Consider the following 25,777-nt stretch of genomic DNA (forward strand, 5'->3'; position numbering starts at 1 on the left):
TGGATAATTGCTTTCCAATTACAGCCCTGCCATTGCCGATATATCAATCGCTACTTTTGCATTTCCACTTTGGGCAAAAGAAAGATAATGCTGCACATAAACTGCAACGCGATGCTGAATGCTGTTTACAAGGTCATATGAAAAGCAATACCTTAATTTTACTTGCTTTACTTCTACATTACGGCTTCGATACTTCTACATCTATAACACTTCTACATGTTGCTGTTTACACGAACTCAACAAAAACAATTTTTCTTGGATTTGTAACCGCGTATGTCGGTTATGTAATGATGCGTTAAGTTATTTAAGTCAGCTTCGTTGCATGTGGACTCGTATTCTGACCTGAATGGGGCGAGACGCGTATATATGCCATGTGGGGTCTGAGAGAGAGAGAAGGGAAGAAGGAAAGGCAGGGAAGTTAACCAAACTGAGTCCAGTTTGCTACCCTACACGTGGGGAGGGGAACGGGGAGTGAAAGAGAGAGAGAGAGAAAACATAAGTCTATACCGCACTTTCACATGCACTAAGTTAGGCGTAGGATGTCTATATAGTCTGGCACTCAAATGGGGTCAGAGAAGCCTCAAGGCAAACCATGTTTGTTTCTATATTTACGAAGCTGAGTGATTGGTCTCGGCATTGTAAGTTCATTATTGGTTAGCATAAGCAAGCGAAGCAAACTGTGTTAGAAATTAAAACGTTAACTATAGTTTTGAAGTTGTCTAACCGCACGCTCGACCGGTTTGAGGCTGCAAGGGGCATGCATTGAGGCTGCTGCGCTGGAAAGCTCTCGCAGGAAGAATTGCTTTGTAAAGAAATGGCGGCGAGCCACCAGCAAATAAAATTACGAGAGGACTGTAAGTTTCTGACACCAGTTCGCGAGTAAAAACAGGAACAAAGGATAAACCAGTCACGAAACAAAATGCAATCTCAAGGAACGCACATGCATGCCTCAAGAACTGTAAGTGGTGAAAAAGAAATGGGAGGCGCTCACGGTGGAATTGAAATGCAACACAGTTTGTACTTCAGTTTCTTTTTCTTTTTCGTGAACAAGACGAAAGCGCACAAACTTTAATCTATGGCCTACAATCAAAAACACAGTAATAAAGCATATACCTAACGAAAGTCGAGCAAGTTGGTATAGGGACCCATGATTTGTTTTTTTTTTTTTCGTTCCTTGTGTTCGTATCTACATGCCTGTTATTCAGTAAGATGAAGTGTTCAAGAATTTATCACCGTAAAATGGCTGTCAAGTGCTGACAACGCTCGGAAACTATAACCGAACTTATTCTTTCCATTTAGGGGCAAGTAATCCTTTCATAGGTGCCTTCTGTAAAGGCTTTTGTTGCAAAAAGTATTTCTAATATATTTCGTAGAAATATCCTGGATATTTTCTTTGATTCATGTACGCAAGGCACGATCATTGACGCTCGCGTTTCCGACTTTACAACTGGCTGCCTACGGAAACGGGCTACTCTTGGTTAACCATTTCTAAAAGCAGTATTTCCAGCTGAAGTCCGCTTAAACGTCACCGGGTGTTAAAAAAAGCACCGGTGGTTACCTACATCATTTCATTCTCACTTTCTCGGCCTGATATCGTTTAAACGAGGGCGTATATCGAATACCAAGTAAGAGGGTACAGGGGGGGGGGGGGGGGGGGGGGCCCACCTAAGGGACGGTGCATTTCGCCCGCTGCTGATTGGATGCAGCTGTACGAGCGAGGAGGAGACGAGCTGCCCTAGCCAATCAGCAGCGGCCAAAATGGACAGTCTACTAGGTGGACTCCTGCAGAATACCTCCAAGATATGCTGAAATCCCTTAAGGCATTCTCTTATTTTTGAGACGAGTGCAACTTTCAACTTCGGAACGACTCTACCGACAAGAAAAACGGCATCGGTAGCACTATGAGCTTTTAGAACAATACAGAAAGAGATCTGAGCAGCGCATGATCTGAACGTGGCTAGCGTGACAGCTAGGAGACAAGTTTTGGTAGATTTGATGTTTGTTCCGCCCTATATTGTTATCAGAAATAATCTTAGGTGGGAAAGTATTGATTCCTTAAGACAGATAAGCTAAGCATAAAGCTAAGATAGTAACTCAGGCAACGAAAAGCGATAGAAGAGGGAGTATGAACAAAATTTAATGAACCAGTTCTTGGAAGGCTGCTAGGAGCATAAAGGTTTGCAGAAAAAACTGAAGCATGAAACATTTCAGTTCCCAAAGGTTTTTCTTGCTTTCAAATGACCGCTAGTCTCATTGGTATAGCTTTCTTATTTTGTGCTCCTGGTGTATCACACCACTTTTCTGTATTGGCAAACCATGTAGTGGTGTCTTCGCTTACAACATATTTAAGAACAAGGCAGTGCAAATCAGTCCTACGGAGTTCTTTTATACAACTGCGGTATTTTTTGTGCACTCCTGTGTCATCGCAGATGCACCACAAGTTCTTCTTAAGATGTTGCCAACAGAGCGGCATAAATTGTCGTTAGCCATTCCATAGACAAAAAAAGTTCGCCCTTAGTTCTTCGTGTAACTCTTTCGGGTTACCCCTACAGTCTATGATCCGTTTAGCCTTACACCGCAGCCGAAGAGAAGTCGCGCACTTATCTGTCCACCCACTTCGAGTTATCCGAAACGTGACGTGTTTCCCCCGCGATTCACTTGAGGACATCTCTGTGAAGGCTTCTTGCCTCTACTTCGCGCGCTATAGGAGAACGATTCGCAAACACTTTGTCCTAGCTTACGTGAGACCCAAACGGCCGAACGCATTAGAAGCACCAAATTATTCAGCTGCTGCAGAATCCCCTTTTATCTTTCTGTTGTACACCGGACATTGGCACTCAAGACATGTCCATATCAGACTAGACCGCCTCGCCGTACTTTTGCAGTGTGCGACATAAGCAAGTAGGTTAAGGCACACTGAAACAACAAAGACGCGAAGTTATTTGGCACTTCTTTCCAAATCACTTACGTCAACTATTTTCGTCCCGTTCAATGGGCCTGTTTAATCCCGTTGCCCGTTGTAATCCCGTTGTTTTACAAAGGCTGGTCTACCAACCGAAACGCCAGTGAAATATAGGAACCGAGTGGCCCGATTTTTGTTAATGGTGTCATGAGTAGCCAGCAAGCAAAGACACCAAGGACAGCATAGGGGAAATTACTTGTACTTACTAACTGAATTAAATAAATGATAAAAATGAATATAAATGAAAGTGAATGAAAAGACAACAGGCCGCAGATGGGATACGAGCCCACGTCTTCGCATTACGTGCGCGATGCTCTTACCAGCTGAGCTACCGCGGCGCCGTTTTCCCATCCTCTTCATGGGGTATCTATGCTTAACTACAAAAACTGACCCTGGGACTATTAGCCAGCGCGGTTTGTGAGGGTTGGCGTTGGCCGACACACACAAAAGAATGACACTCACCTGCGGACAGCTGTTTTTTCATACACTTTCATTTCCATTATTTCATTATTTCTTTATTTCAATTATTAAGTAAAAGTAATCTCCCCTGTGTGGTCCTTGGCGTCTTCTCCCGTTGGCTTCTTATAATACGATTTATATACGTATAATTTGGATGGATCATTTTTTTTTCTGTTCCTTTTTCCCTAACGCATAATTTCTAGGCTTATATAGGAATAAACGTGACTACCAGTGGCACGCACTGATCATGATTTGTTTTACACTTATTTTTCCTCGTCTGGAACGTCCGGCGGAGCTGCTTCGCTTAAGTTACCACTTTCCGTACTATTGCAGCTCTGGGCTTCTTTTCTTTTTTCTTCTTTCTTTTTCTGTGCGCTTAACATTTAGTGGAGTTAATAAACAGAAATTTCATTAGGCTGTCAGTTCCTCTTACTGCAAGGCCGGTAGAAATCATACAGCAGTCACGCAAAGATTTCAGAGCCGCTTGAGTTATTCTTTCTATATTAATGGGCGCGGCTATAATCAGAGTGCTGCTGGGCTGGTGGAGAGAACGGAGGAGCTTTCGCTTAAAAAAAAATACCAATAGCGGGGTGTTTATGTAACGAGTAAGTGCAGGCTCCGCTGTAAAACGTTTTGTGGAAGTATTTCCTTCGAATCAATAATATTACTGCGATATGGCTGATGAACGTTTGCAGCAGACGCGGCAATGCATTGTCATGCCCAGCAAGCAAAAACAAAAACAAAAAAGGACAGACAGAAAATGTTGACGCACGGTACCTTAGACATGAAAGGTACGCAGTTACGAAATAAATACGCGAACAATAGAGATGTGTGGATATTCGAAATTTTTAATATAGATCGTATAGTGTTTGCAATTCCGTTCGTGTTCGATTGGAGAACTCGTAATTCGAAGTTGTCGAACATTTGTTGTTGTTGTTTTCGCATACCTGGGGATAACAACCCTTACCGGAGTCTCAAGCGAGAAAGATCAATGCAAATTAGGACTGTCCCGAATAAATGTGCTGCAGGAGTGTGCTGCGCTAAGGCACCAGCTTCTGAGTGAGCGCACTGGAAACATAATTTCTGTTCAGTCATTTCTAATAATTTAGCAAACATTGGTGGCTTTTAGATGGCCCACATACAAATTTGTGGCCTTTGTTTAGTTTTTAGCCAGCCTCAGTATATCTGCATTTTTTTTAAACAATACGCGATGCTGCAATATCACACTTCTTTCCGTCAACGAACAGAACATCATAGGTTTTCTGGTGACATGCTATTCCGTTATTTCATTAGTGTGACTGAAAGCAAGTAGATAACTGAAAGCAGTAGTACCTCATTGACAAGCTCCTGAACTGTTAGTACTTTCAATTGCAAGCAGTGTAACATACATGTATTGAATAATGTTCACAAACTCTGATTTTGTTACCGCATGGACTCCCTGTTATATTCACATTACGCTGATTAAAAATTAAAAAAAAATATTCTATATTTTATTCGACAATCAGATGTCATTTTTCTGAAATGTTCGTATTTTGTTATATTCGAAAATTTTGCTGCTGGAACGTCCCTAGTTAGAAACAAAGACGTATACAAGAAACGAATGATGGATGAGCATCCGTATACACTGTAACACTGTAGCAAAACGAGGCTGATCTGTCAAAAAGTAAAGAAAGCGATCACACAAAACAAATCTAAGCTGTAGAGCTTAAGCAGCAGCATTCGAGGTGGACAACTTCGAGCCCCATCTTGCTTCCTTAGAAGAAACCGCAGTATAAGTATAGGCCGAAAATCCTGGACTTTCCCTGACAGGGGATCAGGCTATCACGTCGCTCGCTTCGCGTAACCACTGTATAGCGGTCACCAACAATGATGGCTCGTCGATCACGTGGCGCTGGCTTCTTAGCTGTTTTTTCTGCTGTTTCTTTACGAGAACTATGGGGAAGTTTGGGCAGCGGCAAGGCGTTACGCACGTCTTAACCAGCGTAATAAAACGAAGAAAAAGGAAAAACAGAGAAAGGGGTTAAAGAGGATATGTCCCCCATCGGTAACAGGGGATCTCAGATGGTGGTTTCCACGTCGCCTGCACTTAACGACATCTTGCAGCCGCCCATTCTGCTACTATAGGCAAGACTCGCATCGTTTATCGCATTTACGCCTGTCTCGCCCTCCTGTGTCGATGGCGACCTGGGCTTCGGGGAAACGCGTATCTGCACTGTGCTACAGCAGCGTAGACGACAGTCATTGGTACGCAGTATCAGAAGGGAAAAAGGAGGGAGGGAGGGGGGCGACAGTAATATAATATAGTTGGCCATAAATGAAACAAAAATACAAGGCTCGTCGCATAAAGCCGCGACTGAAATCAACCGTGATTGCAAGTTCAAGGCAGGGATAACGTAGCGATTCCATTCCAATTCGTTTCCTTTCCGCGTTTTGCCAGTAAACCTGGCATCGCTACGTCTACGTTATCAGCATGATCGGCCTTTCATGAGTGATACTTTTGGGTACTTTTTGCGTGATTATATGGACATATTAAACACAAGAGGCTTCAGTCAAGATTGACACGAAACAGTGTAGTCATTAAGCCTAACTTGAACTAAACTCCATCTGAGCGTAAATCTCAGATATATATGTATGAACATTGAACTTTGCGTTGCTGTGTTTGGGTTGACTTTCAGTTTTAGTGTGGCATAAGTGTACTTATGTGTCTGGACTTCGTGTAATTGTGATTTGGAGTTGACTTTATTTTTAATGCGTTTACATTAATTCATTTTTTTTATATTTCTCCCATATGTCTATCTGAAAATGAGTAGCAGGCGCCAATTAGACGCCAGAACATCTCATTCGTACCATAAACAAAAACAAAAAAGGGGTGGGGGGGGGCAGATAAGAGGTTTCGCGAACCAGTGCATTAACTACAGCTTGTTATTGCAAGTAAAACTAAAGACAAGAAAGATCAAAAGTACAACCTGGCCAGCCAGCCACTTATTGATCTAACATGCAGCGTATCACAACAGCATGCCACTGCAGTGACCATTTTTGGCACGAGGTACCCAGAAAGACTAGAAGCATTGAGTAGGCGCCAATGCCGCGGTCGAGGCATAAGCTGTAACGCGAGACAGTCCAAGCGTGCTTAAAGATATGCTCAAATATTATAGCCGCGAAGCTTGTTGCTTCTTCGGCGTTAAAAGCCCCGGAAAATCATTTTGGCTCCGCTTCGTAAAGTTTGATCCAAACTTCAATTCCTCTGTTAAATGGGCCAAACAAAGAAATAAAGCATTAACTGAAAGCAGCTCTTCAACACGTAGTTGAGGGGATAACAGAGTGCAGCTTCCGAGAAGTGAAATTATTAGCGCTGTGCGAAGAATTCATAGTTACGCCCATCCGCGACTGATTGGACTACCACAAAAGCTCAATATATATGTAGCTGAGTACAATGAGAAATAATCCGCAGCAATAACAAGGTCACGTTGGGCGAAACACCAGTGGGAAATTAAGAGAGCATCTAAAGTGCGAACGAGCACAATAAGATTATTAGAGAGCACACCCCAACTGATTACGGGCTAATGTTAAAAGTACAGTTCCAACAAAAAAAATAATATGCAACGTTTCTTTGCTCATATATTTAACTAAAACGTCAATTCTTTAGAAAATTTTAGCTTCAAAGGAAAAGGAAAAAGATTTGTGCCAATTTGTAGTCCAGCTACAGTGAAAGCTGCCACATAATGACAAGACACACATGAATATGGAAACTTGAAGTCATCATCATGGTCAAACAAGGGATGTCTCCGGAGACAAAATTTTGTTGAGGGGATTGACGAAGGTGGCTTGAGGAAAATGAGTCCCCAAGTCAAAATGTTCACTCCAGCGACACCCCTTCCTCGACTGCTGTTCATTAGCTACGTAGTTTTGTAGTTTAGAACCCTGTGATAACCTGATGACGACATTACAGGGGCTATGACACAATCGTCCGACTATTCTCAGTGGCCATAACAGTTATACAGTAAAAAAAAAAGTGTGCACTCAGAGATATACCGAGGTAGCGCACAACGGAATGCATCATATGTTGTTATGGCCCATTACTAACAGCGAGCTTGTAACACAAAGCTTAGAGCTATTGTAACTAGGTCGGTCAGGTAGTTGCCAAAACAATAATCAGATCCGCAAGAAATAGTCGCACACACGGTCGTACATGATTCTGTCGACAGCGGTGAGTCGGCGCGCTGCGATACAGAGAAATCGATATCTGCGAGTTGCCGGCTGGTTTCAATAAATGCTTGTGACCAGCGCAAGCAGGAAGGACACCCTGACAACATATGGAACCTAGCAGTTGCTCTGTTATTGACATTTGTCTTCGCTTTGTAGCACAGCGCTCGCACGCTCTAGACATAAATTTTCACATCCAGCTTGAGCGCACGAAACAACACGATGAACAACAAACGTGATCGTAGGGCATCACACGTAACCAGTCACAGCCAGCGCGGCAAGGTCTCGACATCATGGGATGAAAAAAAGGACCGCGCAACGCTTGATATAGCTGTCATATTAATGACGATACTCGAAACTTTCAGCACCTGTGTGTTTAACCTAAATGCAGAATGCCTGCTTCATCTGCAAAACATATGGTCTACAATTATCAGTGCCGACGTAAGCTGGATTGCAGATCCCGACAGGTAAATGACAGCCACGTCGTGCTAACACCCCCCCCCCCCTCCCCATGCCCCTTTCAAGGAAAAAGTGGAAAATAAAGACGATTAAACGCTAAAAGGGAAGCGTAGTATTAGTCATAGCGAATGGCAAGAAATATTTCGTAAATGAAGCGCTGAGGAAATACACCGGATTCCCTAAAGCTTACTCGTAGAACAGTGTTCTAGAAGCAAATGTAACGATGATTCATGGTACATGATTGGTGCTCTACGACTCTCCTAGACCAATGAGATATCTTAGCGGAAGCCACCGAAGTCCGCTTTGGAACGGCGTTCGGATGCGGTCGATGTCCAATAATAGTCTATCATCTCTCGTTAGAGAGATGGCTAAGCTTCTCCCGATTCCGGGAATCTTTAACAAGCCTTACTCGGTCGTTATTACAGACTCTGTTAGCAAAATACACACTTTAACCATTACCTAGCGCAATTCCTTCGTCATTAGCGGATTTTTGACCGTTGGCCGGCGGCGAATATATCACCGGCGCGGTTTTATTAACTGGACAAGAATAGTCTTAGCTTAACCAACACCGTTTATTTCAGCACCATGAGCGACAATATACGAGGCTGCTGATTACGGAACCAGCTGCTCTGTTCGTAAATTGAACATAGAAGTCGCGGCAGAACCCATCTTCTGATGAATGTGAACGTTCATGCGAACGTCCACTGTAACAGACACCCTGTGGCACAGACGCGGTGACTACTACAAAGCCCAGAAAGAGGTTAGGACCGGACATCATACCGAAAAGTGCGTGAATTTCTTCAAAAATTATGATCCAATTATTAACCTACAGCGCCATAAATATATTAGCGAAATGACCGCTTTAACCGTGTGACTATAGGCTTGATAATCCACAATAAGTAAATTAATAAAGTAATTAATGAATAAAGCAGGTGGTGACGGCCCAGCCCTTAAAGTGTATCCGCAGCATCTCGGCGTGACGCCATGAATTTTGACAGCATTGCTTCTAGTTGACTGTTTCTTGATAAAAGGCCTGCATTACACTCGAATGGAACCGAACATTCCGTTGTCAAGTTTCTCAAACTTTTTCTGCGCAAAGACAAAAATAAACAGTAAAAATACAACAAAATACATTGAAATTCTTACACTGTCGTATCGGCGCTTATGTGTGACTTACGTGTGTCGGGGCTTACGTGAAATACAAAATATAAATGAAACCTTTGTTTTTATTTTCTTCCCTAATACTAAACAATTTGCTGCCAAACAAATTAAACTAGGCTTCTAAAATCGTTTAAATTTATGTTTTTTTTTTTAGAGAATACCATCCTAGTATAAATTTAGTTAGCATTCCTTCTCAGTGTGCATCTAACAGCGTCTTATGCAAAATGCGTGGCCCGGTTAAGTGAGTTCCACATAATTCTTACTCTGAACATAACGGTTCGCATGGCGGTTTAGCTAGTTTCCACCTGCACACGTACGACTGATTTGTTGCGTGAAATGGAGGCTAAAATGCACAACAAAAAAATAATGTCGATGAATGCAACCGCTACGGTACACGCTTAATTGACGGTATCGATCGATCACGTTCTTTCTTTCTTTCTTTTCCTGTTAATGTGCGTCATTGTCAAGTACACGTTGGCCATTCGGAGACCGGCCACGAACGTGCAGCCGTCACGCACGTCTACGTAAATGAACATCTGTCGTAGTTACGCTGGCCGACAACCTGCCCCTGGCGCACTCTGGGGACGGAGCTTGCCCCAGCATCCTTTGTGGCACATTACGGTTAATCTTAATCGCTAGTATACGTAGCAAGAGGACGCTAACTTAAGTCAGGAAAGAACAGATACACGCCGTTCCCTAGCCTTGCCTTCGGACCCTGTCTGCATACTTTCTCCTACGGTAACTACTACAGGGAATTCTGGCGCGGCGTTCGTTCAGCCACCATGAGAATGAGGGTCAGTACATTGATTTGTCTAATCTTCGTGCTTGAACAACAAGAAGTTTTTGTGGCTTCGTTTATTACGCTTTGTCTTCCTTCATTGGCCTAAATTTAGGAGCAATCTACACCTCTTTAATGCAGAAGGCAGTAACACTCTGCGAACACGTACGCGTAATCGCTGCTCATTGCATTGGTTCCGCTTGTCCGTGCGTCCATGGAGTAAAACGCCGTGCTTAACCCAACTGGTCCTGGCGATTTTCCACAATGGCAGGATACTACTGCGATCCCAACCCACGACCTGCGCGAATTTATTTCCGTGAAACTCAGCATCAGTTTGCTGAGATTTTGAAGGCCGCTGGCGATGCTCCCGAGTGGCTGTCGAAGGTGGAGCCTTTGATGGCTCTAAATGAATTTTAATGTGACGAAGCCAGCCCCCTGCCAGGCTGATTATGTCAATACCACGTGGTCATTGTATCCTGTATTTTTTTTGTTTTGTGTATTGCTGCGCTTTGTCAAAGTCAGGCAATAAAAAAAAAAGAAAGCGTCCATGGAGTAATGGTTTCAATTCTTTCTTGAAGATGATCAGCGTGCAAAGGTACGAAGCCGTTCGACATATTTTGAGGAATGTTGCTGTTAAAATGCAGCGCACTCCCCATCCGGCGAATGGGAGAGAAATCTTGCTATCTTTGTAATATGCTTGTCGTGCTGCTGCATCGGCTGCTATGTTGCTTAGGATATTAAAAATGTCGCGGTATCCACTGAAATACTGTCTCGTGCTGCGCTTGGTTTGCCTTTTAGAGCTCTTTGAGGGACTCATAAATTATAATACTGTTATATGGTTTCATTTTCGTGCTGCAAAGCGACGTGAGTGCCATCTGAAATTCGCTGAAATCTGCCCACTCTTGCGCCTCTCTTACGGCAGTTATAAATGTTATCCCACATAAGATAGCGAATACTATAGCCCTTGTTGACAATGTTGCACGAGGTAACCTAGGGCCCCATAACGTAAAACTATTCCAATGTATTTTTGTTCCAATCTCCTGGTGTCAAATTTGCGTAACCGCCAACGTAAGCATCGGGTGATTACCCGCAGCGTTGCCGCAGCAGCCCAACCAAACGCTTTTCTTGCTTTTCTTTGCTTTCGAAACGAATAACATGGCCTAGATTGACCGGTTTTTTGTTTGTAATTGGCTGTCAGGAGGCAAGGAGCACGCTCAAGTGGAGAGGGTTTCGATGGGGCCGAGCCACCGCACTGAAAATAAGTAACCGGATAAAGAGGGTGGTACCGCTGTCTGCGATTGGTCCGCTTTCCCTTACTGGGGTTGCGGTGGCTGGTCAAAATTCGCGGAGGCGTGCAACGGAAGGTTAAGAATGCCGCTAAAACGGATTCTCAGCAAGGAAGAGTTGGCAGCGAGGTCATAAACGTGCCGAAAGGGCTCGAAAACGTTACACGTCCACGCAGAAAGCTTTATTATACGCAAATATACGCATGCTCTCCGGCAAGTGCGAGTATCCATTGCCTGAGCGATTGGCGGCAGCCATTTTTTATTCCTTTCGGAACGGGACAGCCTGCGTCTGTTCAAAAAAAAAAATCAGTTTTGTTCCGCATTTTAATACATCTTTACGCGTACACGTTACTTTGCCGGGGTGAGTTTTCGTGGTTTTGTGACGTCGTGTGACAGGCAGGTGAAGTGGATGTAGCCTGAAAACTTTTGACCAATAGCCGTGGTCTAATGACGAAAAGGCGACGAATGAGAAATAACTATCTTTCTTTTGTTCGGTTTATTCATGTATAATCAGTGTGTACATGTCATCTCAGATGGGGAGCTATCGCGGTTTTCATGACGTCGCGTGACAGACAGGGGAAGTGGGGCTGGTGCAAAAAAAGTTTTTGACCAATCGCGAGGGCTGATTGGAGAAATGAAATAGAAAAGTCTGGAATAGATTTACGTTATAGGCACCCCTAAATGATCCTTGTATATTGAGTCCTGTTACAACAAATGCTGAAGTTGAGGAATGTGTCGAACTGGAACCATCTGTACTGACATGTATGTATCCTGGATACCGAATATACCAGGTGTTTCTACGAAGGCTTTAAGTAATATTTAAAAATAGCCGTTTGACCACCTGGGGTTTTGGCCCTATAGGGGTTTTTTATCGTGCACTTCAATCTAAGTACACGGGTGCAGCGAAACATCAAAGCCACTAAGCAACCACGGCAGGTAGAGAGCGAGGGTGCCGTGGCGTCCCTCTCCCCTCATGCAACACGTGGCGCTCCAGCGCGGCAGCAGGCGTACTCTTTCGCCCGCTCTGCTCTGTCGAGGCGCGCACGTGACGTGGTACCACAGCCAACGGGCATTTAGGTGCCGTTTCGCTGCTACAGACGCTGGTTTTATCGCTCAGTGGGTCATTTGATGCTTTAGAATAAAAAAGAGAGAGAGAGAAAGCATGTGCCCGACGACCTATGCATTTTGTAATTCCACATATTATATAAAATAATTGGATACCAAAGTAATTGATCGTGCCTGGTCGTTCTTTCTTAATTTAGTACGGTGTGCTCATGCGAACTTTCCATTACTTCAGTTCTATTCGTATTTATATTTCATTCTTGTACACTGCTATTATTTACATCTATTTGTGTAGGAATCCCCTCCACTGCCTAGGTGCCTCTTGAATTGCCTGCAAAGAACCGTAAATTAAAGAAGACGTGAAATATGGGTGCCCGGGGTTGACGATGATGTATAGGGTTTCGTGTGTACGGAGTACGAGAGGGAGGCATATGAAGACTCGAATCCGGAGCAAAACTATAGTACACCGCGCGATGCATGTTGAAAGCGATACGTTGTCAATAGCTGGTCAGACAAAGTGGCGGTTATGTTAGAGACATCGCAATGCTACGGAACGACGTCGTTAAACTTCCAATTGCCAGGCTTAATTTTAGTAAACATGTTGGGTCACATGGAACCTGAACTGCAACGGGCAGCGAAAAACTGGCCGTACCGCTCGGAACTGCGGGTCGAGTGCTAATTAGACATAGCGTTGCGAAACCCTCCGCCACATCGTCCCCAGGAACCGAGCTTCTCAAAGCGCGGCGAAAGCCAGCGTATGTACACACAACTACCACGACCGTGCAACTACACGCGAAAGTCTTGTGGGATACCTGCGGTTTAGATATATCACAACACTCACAGTGAAATGTATACCGATGAAGCTGTGATTGCTATATACCGGGGCCGGTATAATGTAAGCTGCTGCTCTGAGCGGGTCGGGCAGTAAACGTCAAGCTTAAGTTAAGTAATATTTCGCTGTGATATTGTTAATAACGATAATAATTGGCGCCTCACGCATCCATTTGATACGGCAATAAAATTCGTCGCATACATTCTAACTATTGTTTCGAAAAGAGTCATATGTTTTAACAACTGCACCGTTTAGACATCGTTCTGGAGACACTGCCTTATAAACGCCTCGGAGCTGAGTTCAAAAATCCCGACAAGCCGCTGGTTAGGCCCCACTTAACAAAATCGTGCGACTTCTGCGTACTTTCACTGCGTCTCCGCCAGTAGGGCAGCTTTAGCAAGAAAAGTGTACAGCTAAGCTAAGAAAGTCGAACAAGGAGGCGACGGTTTTCAGCGGGGCAACCGACCGTAGACTTCCTGAAACACCAGAGACCAGCAGTGCGTGTACATAGTGACGCATGAGTGAGACTCGCGCCGAACAACGCGAGGGACCCCGCGCTTTTCTGGCACCGGCAGGTGGTCGCGAACGGTCGACAAATGGCCTCAGGAGATTGCGACTTCATCGCTGAGCGCACCCAGCACTCGCACGACGCGAGTGGCGGCGAGCTCACCACTGGGAAAGTGGGGGCGTCCTCACATGCCCACTCCAACCCAACGTTCCTTTCCTTTCTTTTTTTTTTTTCTTCAGGCACGTTAACCTCCTTGAAAAACGACAACGCCTGCGCAAAGCGTAGATTTTTGCAATATTCCTTTTCCTTCGCTTAAACGTGCTTCCGGTTCTCCCACACACATCTAAAGCAAACGCACACACACAAAAAAAGGAAGAGCTCCAACAGTGAACCTGTAAGTTCGCGCAGTAAGGCGTTACTCTTGAGGGAAACGAGGCGACAGGAAAACGTCATTCTCGACCTTGTGTTTTGCTTTCCCTGCCACATCGTTTCTCTTGCCTCTTTTCGTTACTCCTGTTTTCTGTCGTGTATGGTCGACTGCACTGGCCCGTGTTTTCTTAGGCGTTTCAGTCCTTCATTCCTCGCTGTCTACAGTGTGTGAGTATCCGGCCAAGGTGCCAACTATTTCGCTGTTTATTGCTGCCGAAGGTTTCCTCTCGGCCTTGTCAGTGCCAGTGCATGTTTCAGTTCTTTACGCTGCTTTTCTTTCTTTCTTTAATGTTTCTATGCTTAGGGCAGCTTTTACGCGCGTAAGCGAGAGTGAGTAGCGTTCGGGCGAACTGCATTTTCCTGAAATAAAACTAGAACGCGTGCTAACATGTAGGTCAGGCGTGTAGACATTGTTCGCGCACATCGTAGTTGTGGCTTATCCAGAGCTGCGGCTGCAGATCCCTAAGCCGTTGTCTGCCACGTCACGTCTTTATGAGGCGCGCCGTCACTTTCGAGGTTTAAGAGTTAACCTTGTCTTTCCTTCTCTCTTTCTCTTTGACGGTTGCGCGCTTCAGCAACACATGCACAAACACGCACACGCGCTTGCAGACACACACACGGACGCACACACATACGCACTCACACAGGCAAGCCGCGGTAGTTCAGTGGCTATATTGTTGCGTTGGTGATCTCGAGGTGGCGGCTTTAATACCTGCCGCGGAGGCCGTATTTCCACGAGGAGGAATGCGAAAGCGTTCGTGCACTGCGCATAGGGGCGCGTTAAAAAAAGAAATGGGCATGGGCGGGCCATTTAATGAGGAGGGAAGATAACCGATGGTCATTAAGGGTTACGGACTGGATTCCAAGGGAAGAGAAGCGTAGCAGGGGGCGGCAGAAAGTTAGGTGGGCGGATGAGATTAAGAAGCTTTCAGGGACAACATGGACACAATTAGTACATGACCGGGGTAGTTAGAGAAGTGTGGGAGAGGCCTTTGCCCTGCAGTGGGCGTAACCAGGCTGATGATGAAAGAACCCCAGGCGGTCAAAATTAAGCCGAAGTCTTTCCCTGCGGTTGGCGTCATGTTGACAGATCCTGTTTTAGCCCGTAATGACGCCGAATTTAATTTAAACCACGCACACACATGCAAAGAAAGACGGATTGTCAGCGCAGATTACGCAACGAGAAATTTTTGTCCAGCTGCGAGAAGCGATTGCAATACTACAGGACCTAAAAGCAACAGGATACAAATATTTCTCTCTCTCTCACTATCTATCTATCTATCTATCTATCTATCTATCTATCTATCTATCTATCTATCTATCTATCTATCTATCTATCTATCTATCTATCTATTTATCTATCTATCTATCTATCTATCTATCTATCTATCTATCTATCTATCTATCTATCTATCTATCTATCTATCTATCTATCTATCTATCTATCTATCTATCTATCTATCTATCTATCTATCTATCTATCTATTATTTCACCGAGCACATCGTTTTTCTTATGTCTTGTATACTTGCGAGATAAGTTTGCCAAAGCGCTCAAAGGCTCGTATGTCAGTCATTTCTGTATCCTCAAGAAATATTTCTTGAACGTAGTTGCGTGGCTTTCTCAGTTTCGTCATTTTAGCAGTTATCAGCCGCATTAATACTTCAAGTGCAACGAGGTTAATTTTCTTGATTTATAGGGCTTGACAGAAGATTACTGTGTTTTACATGCCAAAATCCCGATATGATTATGAGGCATGCCGTAGTGGGAGACTCCGGATTAATTTTGACCACCCGGAGTGCTTTCACGTGCCTCTGCACGGTACATGGGCGTTTTTGATCCTAGTGCGCGGTAGCCGCGGCCGGCACTTGATCCCATGACCTCGTGCTTAGAAGGGCAATGCCAAATCCACTATACACCGTCGCGGTGGGTTATACATTACTGCACGAAACGTTTCACACTTTTGGTGCGCTTGCAAGTTATTAATACAAACAGATTTACACATAACACAAATTTACAATCCCTTAATCCCTGTTCTCCCTTTTTTCTCGCGGCAAGCCTCCATCTTTCTTTTTTTGTACATTTCTGAGCCAGCACTGAGTTAATTGGCTGTGCACATAAATCACTCGCTACTCTGGACAGCATACAAATAAATATGAACGTTGTGAAGGACACAGTACTCGTATTACACAGTATATGTTTGCCGTTTACGCTACTTGCGTATGTTGCTTAATTCAGGACTATTACTCACCTAAACACGATAGTATATTGTACAGCACGGTTGGCAATTTTTTATGACTCATCTGAGGCCCTACAGGGGATTCAGCAACCGTTTTTATTTGTTAGTGCGTAATCAATATACGTAAGTTTTTTGTTATCTCACACACTTCAGCTAAGAATTAGGGTTGACGTGGAAGAGGGCCAGTAAACAGACTTCGTCAAGCAGCACCAAGATTCCAATGTATGTGCTGCAAAACGGCGTTTATCTAAAAAGAGCTAGCAAAGCAGCTAGCTGGAAGTACGTCCCAATTCAAAATATCTGATGCTCAAACGTAATACTGCTTTATGAGCATGGCAATCTTTACATTCATTATTATTTGAAAGTGGCAAACGTAGTGAAACCAGCAAAAAAAAAAAAAAAAGGAAGACAGAGACAAGAGTTAACGACACCCTAGCTAGGTAAGGGTCCCTTACCTTAACATTATGAGCATTATGATCATAATGCTGCTGCTCAAACGTAATACTGCATTATGAGCACGGCAATCTTTACATTTATTAATATTTGAAAGTGACAAACGTGGTGAAACCCGCAAAAAAAAAAAGACAGAGACAAGAGTTACCGACACCTTAGCTAGGTAAGGGTCCCTTGTGACACCGAGAAGAGGCGTTGCTACATTGGCTACATTGGTTGCGTCTGTACGCAACCACGATACGTTGTATATTCTTGTCTTTCACATTCTAGATTGCTTTGTAGTTTCTGTCGGTTTCAAAAATGTAATAAATTCTCACATGTTCGAATGACTTAAAGAGCAAAATGGAGCTTCGAGGCATTTCACATAAGAAACTAGAGCAGCAGCAAAGGATCATATTACACGACCTTTAAAAAAGTAATTTTCGTTCAGTTCGAGCTATTCCAAAAAGTGTTATGAATTTTTTTCTCCGCTTTTCACATAAACGTTAGCCTACGATTCCTATTCCGTCTTTCTGGCCATGAGCGTCAAGTAAATCCGCCCATTTATCCGCGTTAACGTCAAAGAAAGTGCCTAGCATGGCATATCTTCAATCGCCTCGTCGTATGTTTAATGGGTTTCGTTTCGTGTAAACCCTCGGGGTTGCGAGTTTGTCCAAGTGCAGTTGAAGCTATACAATGTGAATCTACGTTTTACTAACAAATTAACAGAAATCGCTTAAGCACTGAAGTCAAGAACACGGGCATTTACACTTCCTTCCTAGACCACTGTCATCTTCTGCAACTTTGTCAGTGTTGCTATGGCATAAACGTCGAAAATAATTATCAGCCTGGTGGCATATCACAGTCATGCGCCCTCAACACTGACGAATCAGCTCCGACCAGTAAGCCTCTGCAACAAGACATCAACACCGGCAAACACAACACGGGTCCTACGTGGGCTGAAAGTCAACATTACCAAAATATGGCCAGTGAGCATCAGCGACTCAAAAGGCGTGATTCTTCAGGTGGACACCCTGTTACTTAAGTGAGTCACAAGTGCCTTCGCTCTGCCGAGGAGCATTAGGTTGCCAACTTGAGTCCCGGCTACAGCGGCAGCCTTCCGATGGGACCGAAATGAAGGAGAAAAAGAAAGTTCTTGTGTGCTTAAATTCGGGGACACGTTAACGAAATCCAGGGGATGAAATTTATTCGGGAGTCCTAAACTATGGCGTGTATAGTAGCCCCAGAGTTGCTTTTTGTACGTTAAACCCCTTGAATCAATCAATGAATCAACCGAAGTGGCTGGCAAGTGGAGAAAACTCGTAGCAAAACAATCTATGTTCTTTAGTTTGAGTACTTTAGTAGTAAATATTTCACGTTTAAACGGAAGTGCAGCCATATTTTGCGCAAAGCTGATACGGTTTGTATTACAACTGTGCCTGAATTATATGTAATTCAACGAAAATAAAGAAGAAAAGTATCAGTTGAGGTTTGGCAAAGCAGTTTTCGAACGAAATCCTCATCATGAATTTACATACATTTCTTTTTATTTATTTCTTTTATTTTTTTCGCTCCCTCTGCTTTTGTTACAGCTTGAAACCCAGCATGGTAGCTCAGTAGGTACTGCGTTTCGCTTCTATGCATGAGGTCGCGAGTTTGACTCCCGGCCACATTTCGGCGGGGGCTGGATGCAGTAACGTTACAGTGTACCCTGGTTTGTGTAAGTCTCAAAGAATCCCAGATGCTGGAGATGAAGGAAAGAAGAAAGGAAAACAAGAGGTGAAAGGCAGAGAGGTTAGCGTAACCAGATTAAGTGTCCCGGCTACGGCGGCAGCCTTCCGATGGGGTCGAAATGGAAAAAAAGAAACGCTCGAGTGTGCTTAAATTCGGGGACACGTTAACGAAATCCAGTGGATAAAATTTATTCGGGAGTCCTAAACTATGGCGTATCTAATAGCCCCAGAGTTGCTTCTTGTACGTTAAACCTCCTGAATCAATCAATGAATCCATTCTGGCCGAGAGTGTAGACACAAGGCCATGGGTGAGGTGATGTTCACTAGGCCATTGGGCGTATATGTGTTTATCGAGTACAGGCATTCGTGACATGCTTCCACAGTGACAACTGTGGACTGTTGGCAACGTGAAATGTGGAACACACCAAGAAACGTCAAAAAGATAAAGAAAACAAAAGAGGCCGACAATCGAACACGGCGGGGCATGCGGTCGAACAAACAGCCTGAGCCATTAACCATTTCCAATTAGGCTTGTGCCATTGGGTATATTGGTCAGAATTGACAACATGGGAATTTTGTTATGCCCACCTCCACCGGTCTTCGCAAAGAGTCAGCGTCTCGTCACTGCATCGCCATCACCCGTTTTTCAAGCCATTGACTTCAGTGTGTGGTGGCTACATGGTATTCGTTACGCCGTCAGTTTGACACTGGTATTCCACTGTCTTCAGTACCCACTATACATTAACATAGGCCGAAATGTAAACAAGAAGTAAGCAAGCAGATCTATTGAAGTCGCCGATGTAGGCCTTAATTGCAGGGGGTCTTTAGATTTAATGTGGGTTTACATCGTTCTTTAAAAAGGTTCCCAAGTTGTCTCTTAAGCAACATACCCAGAGGACCATATCGTCTGCTCAGCAAGATAGCAGCCAGCCCACACTTTGTGCCAAAAGCTAGCAGACAACTTGGGTCACCGGGTGTTTAGTGTTAGGCAAGGGTGTTTGGTGCTTGAACTTTGCACCGTATACATCCTACGGTTCGCACTGACTGCTGGGTGCACTGTGGCTGCTTGGCTGAACCAACGAGATTTCTGCGAGAGAGAAAGCACGCGTAAGGCTTTGGCCAGCACGCGCCTTCGCTATAAGCTATCAGAAATTAGGGCTTGACGGGCTGCGGTGGATGAGGGTACTAGCGTAGGCGATATCTACAGTACACCTTGTTTTTTAGATCGTAAGCTTCTGCGCGTACTATCAGTGAGTATATAGACTTCAAACACACTGTAGAAAACACCATACCAAAGATCACACAGGGGGATGGAGTAAGGGAAGAAAAGATAACACAACAAGAAAATAAAAAGAAGGAAAACATCAGTTCACACATTCTATAGTTTTTCAATGAGTCCCGTTTCTTTGAAAAAGTACACTAGCGCTTTTAAAGCAGCTCGTGTCGACGTCGGCTGGGACCATGCAGGGTGCAAGAATTCTGGCATCTGTAAAGGGACAGTTGTCAATCTTGTCGGGAGTGGTGCTCAGGGCTTTTCTTTGTGCTTTGAAACGATGACAATCTCACAGGAGGTGTGCTATCGTCTCTTTGCACCCAAAAACTCTACAGTCTAGACTTGTGGCCATTCCGATAAGGTTTTGATGTGTCGAGTGCCCGAGTGCCGTGATCGAGGTGGGTCAGCCATACGAAGGCGACAATGAGACGCTGCAGCGGTCGCACGAGCGCGCTGAAGAAATAATTCGGACAACAACGAAAAGCGAGCAGAGAGAGAGGAAGAAGAAGTCGGGGGAGACGTGGAATAACGCGAAGACAAAAAAGCCCTGTCATTGGCAAAATGTACAGATTTTTTGCACCTAAATTATTCTTGGAACCGGAATTGGTGTCCTAACCGTAAATTCGAAGTTTCCTTTACTAGGCTGCGTTGCCGTATTCCAACACTTAACTTTTACTTGCACAGGTGTGGTCTGGCGGTATCACCTCTATGCTACCTCTGCAATGAACCGGAATCTATAGATCATTTTTTATTATCTTGTCGGCGATTTTCTGTTCAACGAAAACTATGTCTAGAAATCCCTCTTCAAAATTTAGGATTGCCTTTAAACAGCACTACTATTCTCTCTCTTGGAGCAACAGTATTGGGCTATAGCCACAGGAACGTATGCCTAGCCATTTATGATTTTCTATGTGGCACAAAAAGAATGCCTTGTTAACAGTTATTAGTTTCAAGAACTGATTGCTCTTTACTTTAGTTTGGAAAATTCAAAAAGTAAAGGCACAAATTTACACTTTAAATTTTACTATTATTATCCATAATTTACCTTACTCAAGTTTAAGTGCATCCACCTTTCTTTCTTTTTTTTTTTTTAACCATTCTTATCACCGCAAGGCTTACTACAGTATTGATCAATACTTTATTTCATGTATTCACATTTTATTGTGCATCTTGGATTATTTTTTTTCCTGTGTTATTTATTATCCAATTTATTTTATCTATTGAATCATATTACCACCCGGTTCGTGGCCTATCCCCCACAGTGGGTTTGTGCCATTTGTTGAGGATTCATCATCATCATCATCACAAGCTCCTGGTGCAGGAGTTAAGCCGTCGGGCGTCAGGCCCATGCTTCATGTCTTCTACTGGACCAGGGTGATCTTACAGGGGCGTGTCACCGCATTCTCATGATCGCACGCACGAAGATGCCGAGCGACGTCGGGAAAATGAAGTTCCTGCACCGAGAGCAGAGGTGAAGCCATTTGACTTGATATCCGTCGTCGAGACCTCTACCGTGCCAAGGCCACTTGCCCTTGTTCTCACTGTCACAACCGAACTTATGCTGTATCACTGGATGCCGGGTTTTCGCCTGAGGGTGACCGGGATTTTTCTTCAACAGTGCCGGTCTTTAGCACCGCTTCTATACTCCGAGGGCTGCCTCCGTCGCCACCTCGTGTTCATCTCGCAACTCCCCTGCAGACCATGAAACTGTAGGCCCTTTCTGACTTTGACACTTTCCCTGGGGACTTCATTCTTTTTATGTGTGTGTGTTTGTTTTATTCGTCTGCAGAGTTTCTGTTCCTCTTTTTGCTGTATGTTATTTGAATGACTTGCAGTGTGATAATGAACGACTTCGTCACGTCATGGCTTAGGCAGTGCCTCAGCCAGGATTAATTAATTGAAAGAACCTCATCACGAAGGTAGGAGTACGCTTTGGTAACAGCTACTCCAAGCCATAGGCGACAAATGAGAGTAATCTCCCGTCGTGGTAACTCATGAGCTTCAGATCATGATCCAGCGAACAAAGGCGCAAGTTTTTAAAGTCCGCCGAATGCTATTGGGCCAATGTAAGCTCGTGAGCAAGCGCACGGAGCTTTCCCGCTGCGTCTGTTCTTGACATCGGGATAGCGACACAGTCGGCACTGATATCTGAGAATTGAGCGGCTACGGCTGCTTGTTCGTTTCTAAGGATCTCACAATGATTGGCAACCACTGAATTACGATGTCATGCCCTTTCTTAACTATCCGATAGTAAATTTCTCGCGTGTCTGCGACAAGTTGTTCGTGGGGTCCACGGCGTAATGCAGAGAGCAAACTCTGGAGGGCGGCCTTGCAATCGCCGAAGGTGGACCATTTCTTGGGCGTTTCCTGATTGTTCAATTTAATTCCTGCCCGCAAAGCTGCAAGTTCGAGAGCCGTCGTTGACGTCAAGTGATGATCTCCTGAATTTTTTTTTATTAGGAGCGCTTCACTATACGGCATCTCCCATAGTCTCAATGTTGCTTGCGACGTTAAGCCCTATCAACATGGTAAATGAATTATAAGTAGAGATTATCTATCACGTTGCAAAAGATGTTGCCGTCATAATTCATGACAGGTTCCGGTTGAACCTGCGAACGTTCTAAGAATTTATAGTCAGTGGTTTCTTTGTTGTTTTTCTTACTTTAGGATAGCACGGTATGAATTCATCTGAATACCTGAATTTCTGCGACAGTTCTCCAACGTCAACATTTCAGGCTGTAAATTGGCGCGGGTTCCCGTTTTTGCGTTCATGGAACCCCGTTTCGGCGTCTGCTGAAGACGTCAGTTAAGGTGGAGGATCTGTGCATAGGCATTGCCCCTATATATATGATATTGACACGTGCACTTGCCTATCTTTATCGGGCGACCACGTTTCGCCGCCTAACAAATGTTATCGCACAGCGCGGAACGCGCCTGCATGTTTCGGAAGTTTCTGGAATGTTATCGATGCTTCTATCCGCTGTCTGTTTTCGCCGAACCTTGTGTTATCTGATTTCATCGCGTGACGCGAATGGCGTAGAACTTTGTGGAAGACACCCGGTTCCCAGCGATCAGTCTGGAACATTGAACGACTGCTGTATAAAAGCCGACGCGCTTGACCCGCTGATCAGATTTTCGACGATCGCCGAGTGTATTCGCCGCTATCGTTCTTTGAGTGTAGCCTGCTTTTGAGGGCACAAGTTCGCCCAATAAAACGCTAGTTTCGTTAATCAAAGTTTTCCTGCCTTCTTCATCGTCACTACCACGTGACAATATTCATAAACACTGGCTCAGCGATCCCTTGCAAGGTTCGAGCTCGAACTCTTCCATAGCGACTAAAGAAGCTGCCGTCAGTGACAGATACATGACGGGAGGTAGCTAGGCTCTCCGTCACGGAATGTGCGCCTTTTACTGCGGCCTCTTCGGTGGCGCCAACAGCGACTCGACATGACACGAATTCTCATTCCATAGGACCCTCGGTGAATAACCTGGTGCTTGAATAGCGAGCACGCGCACTTTCACGCGGCGCTAGGACCCAAGAGATGGCAAAAGGACTCCGCGCTTTGAGCCGTCACGACGCGCGGGAATACCGAGAGCCAGAACACGACAATGGGGGAAAGCGGGCAGCGCTTATCACGATCCATTTTTTTTTTTGCCAAAGCATGATTAGTAGTGAGAGCGTCGGCCTTCGTAGATGACGTTGCTGCAGCCAGAGTACGCCGGCACTATTTTTAGCCACGAGCTCTCTCTGACCGCCTCTTTTATGTCAGGCGGACTCTTCGGCCCTTTTCCCCTCGTCGTGGGCAACATCTGAAAACGCCAAAGCGGTATGGCTGGCACTAGGATTGTTTGGACTATTGTTTGGACTACGCTTGCACGGAAGCGTGGATGAAACTATTTATCGTTCCAAAAGAAAATTAAAGAAGTCCTGACAGATAATGTTTGACTTGTTTTTATTGCTTTATTAGATAGGCGTCGACCGAGTAATAATGCTACGGAGACCGGAGAACGAAACAATATATTAATTACGTTACCTTTTAACAGGACCAGTTCAAAACGCGGGCCAAGTGCAACGCGGCTTCGGATATGAAAAAGGAAACTCGTGAAGTCATCTAAACCTGTTGCGGTGGTCTCGTGGTACCAGATAGCACTGACGCGTTCACCCACAGTACGTGACCGTGCTGCCGAAAGCTGAATCCATTCAGTCCTATAGACCAGACAGGAGGGGAGCGCGTGCCCCCCTGAGATTCCAAGAGAAGCGAACAATTGGACGTGCCAAATCGGCAGGCCTCGATGACACGGTTATTTAATGGCCTTCAACAATCGCACGAGGCTGACTGGCAGGCTTTTGTTGTGTTTGCGATACCACGCGATCGCCACGTCCGCTTTCGGTCACGCGTTGTGCTGCGATTTCTCAAAATAAGCACCGGTGTCTTACGCGGGAACAGATCGTAAAAGCGCGGACTCTGCGGCCCAAACGTGGCATCTAACGGCATCACGACGTAAGCGCTGACCAGTGACAATAAGGTCCTAACGAATTTGAACCGAAGAAGTCACGAATCCTGCCCCCACGCAGATGATCAGCGTACCTCGAGAATCGAAGAGGAACAAACAAAGCAGGGCACTTCTCACACATGACAACCTGGCATTCCGATTGCAATCTCGGCGCAGCCAGCTTTGTAAATTGCACTAGCCCCGTAAAGTCGTGCTGAGGCCTTGGACACGCCGGTGTCACACGTACTCAAGGGAAAGGGAGGAAGCGCAAAAACGCGTCATGCTGGCCATATACACGAACACGTGCTTAGCGTCCTGCGAAAGCGAGACACGCTCGACTGCTTCGAATAAAAGAAAAAGCTAGATACGCGCTAGAGCGTGTCTGTTGGCGAGACGAGAGAAAGCGAGAGATTCCAGCGAAAGGTATGCATAGCGGCTCACCGGACAGCGTGGCGTAGGCCCACAGCGCCAGCAGCACGGGTACGCATCCATCCATGCACGCGTCGACGGCGGCGCTGACCGGGCAGCGAAGACGCTCGCCGCGCTCGCGCCCACCGCCGCGGGCGCCGCCACTTGGCTCTGGTCGAGCCGGCGGTGTGCGCCCCCCTCGAAGCACGCGCGCCGTGCGAGAGGCCCTGGGCTTGACTCGTTGGCGCGATCGCAGCGCGCTCCACGGAACGCAGGCGTAGCGCGTACACGAGCCCCGGTTCGGCACGGAGGAGGAAAAAAACCTCGGTGTCCCGACTCGCGACGGAATGCGACGGACGAGTGGCGTGGCATCGAAGCGCAACCCGCTTTCTACCATTTCTCTCTCTCTCTCTCCCTCCCTTTCCGAGTCGGCGCGGGTGATCTGGTTTTGCCGTCAAACACATTATTTTGATTCACGGCGTTTAACACCCCAAAGATGCACTGGAACTATGCGAGATGCTGGAGCGTGAAACTCCGTAATAATTTTCACCACCTGGGTTTCTTTATCGCGCACCTAAATCTAACTAAAGAAGAATTTTTGCGCAAGGCCCCCCTCGGAAATGCGGCCGCCTCGGCCGGGAATCGAACCTGCGACCTCGTGCACGACAGCAAGATACCACGGTCACTGCGACGCCACGCCGGGCAAAAAACACTTATGGTATATTCGAGTGGTCGTTTCAGAGCACTCCGGTAGCACCGCGAATGTCGTGCGACTGTTTACAGTGCGACTGTAAACACGCTCTAGTGACGACGATAAGGCCTGATTGTCCGTACTATAGCCGCCTATTCTATTCATAAAAAATTTAAATTTATACTTAACGACTTTTGTAGCAGTGCCAGGGCGCTCTAAAACGACCAGACAGGTGCTATTATAAATACTGCCGGCGATGTTTGCTTACTTTTACTCGCTGGGTTATTTACTGCGTTAAACAGGATTTATCGGAACTTCCGGGGTGAGCGCAGGACAGGCAAGTGCGTCATCTCCTTCTCTTTTTATTGCT

At 45.3% G+C, this 25,777-nt stretch overlaps 1 protein-coding gene across 1 annotated transcript in view; it reads right to left on the reverse strand.

Annotated features, from left to right (window-relative positions):
* The window catches only part of LOC126531163 (uncharacterized), a 127,806-nt gene extending 102,902 nt beyond the window's left edge, over positions 1 to 24,904 (reverse strand). Inside the window, exon 1 of the mRNA XM_050178585.3 lies at positions 24,750 to 24,904. Coding sequence (XP_050034542.1) covers positions 24,750 to 24,804 — 55 coding nt within the window. The 5' untranslated portion in view covers positions 24,805 to 24,904. The remainder of the gene's footprint in view (positions 1 to 24,749) is intronic.
* Between the last annotated feature and the right edge of the window lie 873 nt (positions 24,905 to 25,777).

This window comes from Dermacentor andersoni, chromosome 5 (assembly GCF_023375885.2).
Source record: "Dermacentor andersoni chromosome 5, qqDerAnde1_hic_scaffold, whole genome shotgun sequence".
Classification (NCBI taxonomy): domain Eukaryota; kingdom Metazoa; phylum Arthropoda; class Arachnida; order Ixodida; family Ixodidae; genus Dermacentor; species Dermacentor andersoni.